This window comes from Rhagoletis pomonella, unplaced genomic scaffold, assembly GCF_013731165.1.
Source record: "Rhagoletis pomonella isolate Grant_MI unplaced genomic scaffold, Rhpom_1.0 Rhpom_scaffold_00006, whole genome shotgun sequence".
In the NCBI taxonomy this organism is placed as follows: domain Eukaryota; kingdom Metazoa; phylum Arthropoda; class Insecta; order Diptera; family Tephritidae; genus Rhagoletis; species Rhagoletis pomonella.
In genome coordinates, this window is record NW_023458560.1 from 13,400,629 (window position 1) to 13,408,899 (window position 8,271).

At 42.2% G+C, this 8,271-nt stretch overlaps 1 protein-coding gene across 1 annotated transcript in view; it reads left to right on the top strand.

Moving 5' to 3' along the window:
• The first annotated feature begins 262 nt into the window (after window positions 1-262).
• The window catches only part of LOC118741577 (polypeptide N-acetylgalactosaminyltransferase 2), a 53,685-nt gene continuing 45,676 nt past the window's right edge, over window positions 263-8,271 (top strand). The window contains exons 1-2 of the mRNA XM_036473575.1: window positions 263-376; window positions 1,371-1,933. Coding sequence (XP_036329468.1) covers window positions 263-376; window positions 1,371-1,933 — 677 coding nt within the window. The remainder of the gene's footprint in view (window positions 377-1,370; window positions 1,934-8,271) is intronic.

Consider the following 8,271-nt stretch of genomic DNA (forward strand, 5'->3'; position numbering starts at 1 on the left):
TCGGCAGGTTTGCGTAGAATTACACATAGAATTCTCCTATGCTATACGCGCATAGTCAAAAAAAATTTACCCGCCCTAGCGTTGGTCGTTCATTGACGTAGTTGGTTCTACTTAGGAAAAAAAATTGAAGTTGTGTGTAAAGTTAAGCCTCGGAAGAGCTAGGCCCAGGAACTAATGCGCACCCGACTTCCCCTCCCCTTTTTCTATAGTCCCAAGGGTAGATGAGTGTTCTTAAATTATATCTAAGCGGTTTTTGATTCTGATGGAACTCCTCGTATATATCAATGTCAATGTAACGGGCATCTCGGTGTATAGGCAATTCCTTTTAGTGCTAAATAGTGATATCAAAAGCGGCTTGGAAGTCGGAAAATTGATGGTGAGTGTTGATACTCTTCTCGCAGGTCTTTTCCCAGATTTGGAGTATGGTGGGTTTTTAAATGGTATATTACATCCAACTAGCCAGTTTATGCCCAATGCCCTAATTCCTCTCCATTATCGTCCTAAATACTTTGGCCTTTTAAGTAACATAAATTAGGTGCGGTTTCTATGAAAGTTTCTTTTCAAGTATAACTCCAAGATATTTAATTTCATTTGAGAAGTTTATTAATTTTCCTTGAAAAGTGGTTCTTTTATTTTGACTTGGAGTCAAATAAATCCTGCCATCTTCCTCGAACATGTCTCTTGCAACTTTCCAATTCATTGCGTAGGTTAATTTTACTCGAATTAATGGTTTGAGTTTTGCATAGTGGTATGCAGTCAGGAAAGTGCACCTCGGTTAGCAAGTTAAAAGGTTCCTTTCAGGTGTTGCGGCATGATCCACTAGGCTTTCTCAAGGGACCTAATTGAATGGTGTATGTTTTAGCAAAGACTCTGTGAATTCTATCACTTGCTGCAGCGTTTCCTATTTACTTGCGCCAATCTTACTACCATATTAATATATTTATGTAAGTACACATGCACGTTTGTAGTTTAGTTATTGGTTTCTGTTTCCATCCACTTTGGCAGATTCATCTTTTATAACCAACGAGTATGTACATCAATAGAATTCCCTTATCGTCAGCATGGGCCTTATATACGCTTCTGCAATTTCCGTCTCGGGCTGTATAGTGCCGGGACGATACATTACGGGCGTATACATATATGTATATGTATGTATGTAAAAAAATTTCGCTGTGATTTTATATTTAATGTAAATAATTTTTTTTTTTATCCGGCTTAGCGAAAAGCGAACAGAATTTCTGTTGACGTAATTTTTAGGCAGATAACGTTGAAAGATTATTTCATTTTTTTCCACTTTTCCTCGTTTTTCTGCTTACTAATGGCATATACTCATATTTTAACGCCTCGTTTTCTTTTATAATTTTTTTCAGGTAGAAAACCGTGCGCTACGCTTACGCGAAGTAGCCACCGCCATGCAGCAATACCAAGACGAACCTCTACCATCAGCTGTCTCCGTGCACGGTGGTGGCGCGGCGCATGATATCAATCAACTACACCCGCTAGCCAATGAGGGTGTGTACGAAGAGCCCGGTGCTGGCGACGGAGTTGGTGGTGGCGGTGGTAACATTATAATTATCGGCACTGGACCCGCTTTTCATCCGCGCATTGGTGGGCTGGGCTTGAATGCATATGGCGCGGGTGCGGCAGTGGGCGTGGAGGAGGACACGTTACACCTAAACGGCAATAGTGTGTTTAGCAGTAGCAGCGGTGCCGGTGGTGTTGCTGCGGTGGCCAGCGCCACTGGCATTCACGGCTCATTGACAGCACCGAATGGTCGCAGCACTGGCGATTGGGAGTATTTCGATGAGGCCGGCTACATTCGTCGCGGTGCGTTGCGCACTGGTGAGGATCCTTACATACGGAATCGCTTTAATCAGGAGGCTAGCGATGCATTGCCCAGCAATAGGGATATACCAGATACACGGAATCCAATGTGAGTAGAAAATTGAAAATTGTGGGTTAATTGAAAGTGATGAAAGGTTTGGTTTGATTTATACATACTATACTTTATGTACATACATACTACATAAATACATATGTACATACATAAGTAAAGTTTTGCGGATAAAAATGTGGGCTATGGCTAGGTTGTTTAATGGAAAATGAGTCACAAAATGAGATAAAAGCAAAGACTCAAAAGATAGAAAATTTTGGGTCGGATCACTTAAAAACTCTGTCCTACCAATTACCAAGAAAAACTTGTATATTTACATATGCGTGTATATATATTTTTTTACTTATAAAAGTATCCTCTAAGCCCTAAATTTTGATAAATTGCACATCCGATAGCAAAACATTAATGAACGAACGTACACAAAGGAATAGCTTCCAAATATTGCGGAGCTTTTTCGGCTGAGCTTATACGGGGTATGTCTGAACGATAAAGCAGATCTTGGTTTCAAATATGCCACAAACCTAGAATTATGTATATAAATGCCGGTTAAACTACGCATGAAAATTGTATAAACCATTTCGATATAGTAATCAGAAAACAACAGTATTTAAGTGGCCTGTTCTTCTTCTTCTTCTTTTTTGGCGCTGTAACCGCCTAAGCGATTTTGGCCGAGTTCAGCAAAGCACGCCAGTCGTTTCTCCTCTGTGCCAACTGACGCCAATTGGAAACGCCAAGTGAAGCCAAGTCCTTCTCCACCTGATCTTTCTATCGCAGTGGGGGCCTCCCTCTTCCTCTGCTACCACCAGCGGGTTCCGAGTTGAATACTTTCAGAGCTGGATCGTCGGTGTCCATTCGAACGACATGACCAAGCCAGCGGAGCCGCTGTATTTTAATTCGCTGCACTATGTCCATATCGTTGTAAAGCTCATACAGCTCATCGTTCCATCGTCTGCGGTACTCGCCGTCGCCAACGCGTAAAGGACCGTAAATCTTCCGCAAAATCTTTCTCTCAAACACCCCAAGAGCCGCCTCATCGGATGTTGTCATTGTCCATGCTTCTGCGCCATATACCAGCACGGGCATGATGAGTGACTTATAGAGCGTGGTTTTCGTACGTCGAGAGAGGACTTTACTCCTGAATTGCCTACTCAGTCCAAAGTAGCACTTGTTGGCAAGAGTGATTCTACGTTGGATTTCAATGCTGACATTATTATCGGTGTTAATGCTGGTTCCCAAGAAAACGAAATTCTCTACTTTCTCGAAATTGTAACTGTCAACAGTGACGTGGGTGCCAAGGCGCGAATGTGCTGACTGTTTGTTTGATGACAGGAGATACTTCGTCTTGTCCTCGTTTACCACCAGACCCATGCGCTTTGCTTCCCTATCCAACTTGGAAAAGACAGAACAGACTTCGCGGTTTTTGTTACCGATGATGTCGATGTCATCGGCATAAGCCAGCAATTGCACGCTCTTGTAGTAAATTGTTCCTGAGCGGTTCAGTTCTGCAGCTCTTATTATCTTCTCCAACATCCGATTAAAGAAGTCACATGAAAGGGAGTCGCCCTGTCTGAAACCCAACTCAACGTCATTTTACACAGCCGTATGAGTTTTGAGGGGATGCCAAATTCAGACATAGCGGCGTATAGGCAACTCCTTTTAGTGCTGTCAAAAGCGGCTTTAAAGTCGACAAATAGGTGGTGAGTGTCGATCCTTTTCTCGCGGGTCTTTTCCAAGATTTGGCGTATTGTGAATACCTGGTCTATGGTGGATTTGCCAGGTCTAAAGCCACACTGATAAGGCCCAATCAGTTCATTGACGGTGGGCTTCAGTCTCTCACACAATACGCTCGATAAGACCTTGTAATCTATGCTTAGAAGGCTGATCCCGCGGTAGTTGGCGCGAATGGCGGGGTCACCTTTCTTGTGGATTGGGCAGAGCACACTTAAATTCCAGTCGTCGGGCATGCGTTCATCTGACCATATTCTGCACAAGAGTTGATGCATGCACCTTATCAACTCCTCGCTGCCGTACTTGAATAGCTCAGCTGGCAGGCTGTCAGCTCCAGCGGCTTTGTTGTTTTTCAGCCGCGTTATTGCTATACGTACCTCGTCATAGTCAGGCGGTGGAACGTCGACTCCGTCATCATCGACTGCGGGCTCGGGTTCTTCTTCTCCACAACTTTCTGTGCTGCTGCCATTTAGTAGGGCGGAAAAGTGTTCCCTCCATAATTTAAGTACGCTCTGGGCATCAGTTACTAGGTCGCCATTATTGTTCTTACAGGAGTGCGCCCCGGTCTTTAAACCTTCCATAAGTCGCCTAACTCTCTGGTAAAATTTTCGGGCATTCCTCCTGTCGGCCAGCATTTCAAGCTCTTCAGACTCACGTATTTCTGCCTCTCCCTTCTTGTTGCGGCAAATACGTCTCGCTTCCCTCTTCAGATCCCTATAGCGGTCCCACATAGCGCGCGTTGCGCCCGATCACAGCGTGGCCCTGTAGGCGGCATCTTTTTTCTCTGCAGCTTCCTGACACTCCTCATCGTACCAGTTGTTCTTTCGGGCTCGCTGAAATCCGACTACTTCTTCGGCGGCGGTACTTAATGAGCGGGAAATGTGGTTCCACTGCTCGTATATGTCGGTTTGTTGAAGAGTGCTCTCTGAGAGCAGGTGTGAGAGTCGAGTAGCGAAAGCGCTGGCTGTCTGTTGTGATTGCAGCTTTTCGACGTTAAGCTTTCCTTGCATATTTGGGCGCACATTTTTTGCTGCACAGAGGCGGGTGCGTATCTTGGCTGCAACAAGATAGTGGTCCGAGTCGATGTTTGGGCCTCGGAGTGTGCGTACGTCTAAAACACTGGAAGCGTGCCTTCCGTCTATCACAACATGATCGATTTGGTTTCTCGTTTTTCGATCCGGAGACAGCCAGGTAGCTTGATGGATCTTTTTATGCTTGAACCTAGTACTGCATACTACCATGTTTCGGGCCCCGGCGAAGTCGATCAGCCTCAATCCGTTGTCGGACGTTTCGTCGTGGAGGCTGAATTTTCCGACGGTGGTTCCAAAGATCCCTTCTTTGCCCACCCTGGCATTGAAGTCGCCAAGCACGATTTTGATATCATGACGGGGGCAGCGCTCGTACGTGCGCTCCAAGCGCTCATAGAAGAGATCCTTGGATGCCTTCTCTTCCGTCGGGGCATGGGCGCAGATGAGCGAGATGTTGAAGAATCTCGCTTTGATGCGGATTGTGGCTAGACGCTCGTCCACCGGGGTGAACGACAGTCCTCGGCGACGGAGTCTCTCTCCCACCACAAATCCAACTCCGAATTTGCGCTCCTTTACATGGCAGCTGTAGTAGACGTCGCAAGGCCCCAGACATTCTTTGCCTTGCCCCGTCCATTCGCATTTCTTGGATGGCGGTGATGTCAGCTTTTGTCCTTACGAGGACATCAACCAGCCGGGAAGAGGCACCTTCCCCATTAAGGGTCCGGACATTCCAGGTGCATGCCCTCAAATCGTAGTCCTTTAAACATTTGCCGTGGTCGTCATCATAAGGGGGGGTCTCATCTGAGGCTTTGCCTTGCTTCTTCACTGGAAGTGGTTTTTACGTGGCGGGTCCCAAGCCCAGCGCACAACCCATTGCTGGGACGGGGGTGGTTTCGCAACCAAATACACGTTTATATAGCGAGCCGCTTGCTCCAAGCAGACACCCGCTTGCAGCCGCACCTACTGGTGAACAGACGCTGCAGACTTCAGTGAGCCCTTAAACCGAATAAGTCAGAGTGGCCCCACCGAAGCTCCCTCTCTTTCTGCCGTGACCCAAGGCTCCACTCGGATTGGTTACCGCATCTCGCACATGGGTTACTCACGTTGCCCAGAGTGCGCGAACGAGGACGCAAGAGTCGGGATTGAGTATAGCCATGCAACTGTAACTGCATACCCAGCGCAATGACTATACCCCATTGCACTCCTGTTACACACCGTTAATAAAAATGTTCCAACTCCTAAGAATCCTAAACGTATTCATAAAAAAAACAACAAATTCTTATGCAGCCTTCAGTATGAATATGGATCTGGATAGAAGAACGTTCAAAGTTGCTAATCAAAATTTGAGTTTTAGAATAGTATATATAGTAGAGATGCCAGATCGAAATAAAAAAATCGATTTTTGAATCGAAATAAAAATAATCGATGCAGGAAGAAATCGTCAAAAAATAAATCGATCGATTCATACAATTTGCCAAAAAACGCCTCATACTTAATTTTCTAAAAGAAACAAAATACGGTTTTCTGACCAACACCTAAATTACACAAATTGTTGTAAGTATGTATATTTTAAAACGTGCATGGATATAACGGTTTAATATCTAGATTTATCCAAAAGCTATCAGATAGATAACAATCCATAAATACCTAAAAAAAATACAACGATTTGAGCATTCAACAGAAATTTCATAAATTCTTAGCCTTACTTAGGAAAATGTTAAAATTGTTTTCGAATTTTATTTTTTTTTTTTATCACAGAGGAGAAAGAAATGGGTTTTATTTCAAAATGAACCGCTAATTTAACACGTAATTTTTAAGCAAAAAAAAGGCTTCAATTCTCATATACAAATTTAAGATTATCAAGAATTTCTTTATGATCCAATAATCGGATTTAAACCAAATTACTATGGGACCACCTGTGAGCTGACACCTTTCCTTTAAAATATAGAAATCGGTTAACGTGGTTCAAAGTTATGCGGTAACATACATAAAACAAAAATATTCCGGCGGACTAATAACCTTCTCATTTTTGTGAAGTCGGTTAAAAACTGTATTATACATAAATACACTAGCCCAATAAAGCTTGCGTATACAGATTTTTTCGCAATAGAGAATCATTAAAATTTTTTGTTAATATATTCAACAATTGGTTAATAGGCCAAAAAATAGCAAAAAACATTTTTTTTGTTTTCGCAAACTGCATACTACACTCCATAAGTGCCTTTTTTAGAAAAAAATGTATTATGCAGTTTTGTAGCGCATTTTCTACCATACAAAGTATGCTGGACAACATTTTCATATGAATAAAACGCCTAGCACCAACAACAAAAAAAAAATGCCAAGAATCAACGCTATTTTGCAGCCATTTAAAGCTTGCACTTTATTGAATGGGCTACAAAACTGCACACCCGAAATTTATTTAGAAAATATTATTAACCTATACTCTGCCGCTCACTTGTATGCTTTGAAATGCTTCTATTTTTTCAATATTATTATTTACCCGAGCGCACTTGTGCACAAGGGTATTATAACTTTGTTCACATAACGGTTGTTTGTAACAGGCAAAACGAATCGAGATAGATATAGACAAATGTATACATAAATGATCAGAATGAAATGAGAAATCGATTAAGCGGTGACTGTCTGTCCGTCCGTCTTCGCACACGATAACTCGAGTAAAAATTGAGATATCTTAACGAAACTTAGTACATGCACTTCTTTTCGGTGTAGGACGGATGGTATTGAAAATGGGCGAAATCGGACCACGCCTACCTCCCATATAACGGTAGTTTTCAGAAATACGAAAACTGCGATAGTTTAGTAACTACTGAAGATAATTCACTCAAAATTGACATTTAGAATAACTTTTAGACGAAAAATAAGAATATTAAAAATTTTTGGAAAATGGGCGTAGCCACGCCCACTTATAGTTACATGTGTATATCTTGCTAACCGCTGCACCAATTTCTTCCAAACTTGGCACAGTTGTTGACCCTGATACAGCATACCAAATGGCCGAAAATCGGAAAATAACCACGCCCACATCCCATATAACGGTAATTTCGAGAAATACGAAATCCTCGATAAATCAGTAAATATTAAAGCTAATTTATTCAAAATTGATGGTTGCAACAATGCTTTACCAGGAAATACGTTTATGATAAAATTTTGGAAAATGGGCGTGGCACCGCCCACTTATGATCACATCTATGTATCTCGTTAACCGTTCTTACAATTTGTACCAAACTCGGTATGGTTATTGTGCTTGCCACATAAAAGCAAACCGTTGAAAATTTTTGAAATCGGACTAAAATTACGGCCGCTTTTCATATAACGGTAAATTTCAGAAATGCTTTAAATTTCGATATTTCGAAATTTAAGGATGCTAGTTTACTTAAAATTTATACACCCGCTTATCATGTAGCGGTAGCTTTCGGAAAGGTGGAAAACATATATTTAATACTTGCGCCGGGTATTAAATGTTCGGCTCCGCCCGAACTTTGACTTTCTTAGTTGTTTTTTATTTACTTATTTTTATTTATTTGTTTAAGTTTTGAAAATATTCTAAATTAAAGTTAGATGCTCTTGATTTTCTAATGCATTTTTATATGCATCAATTCA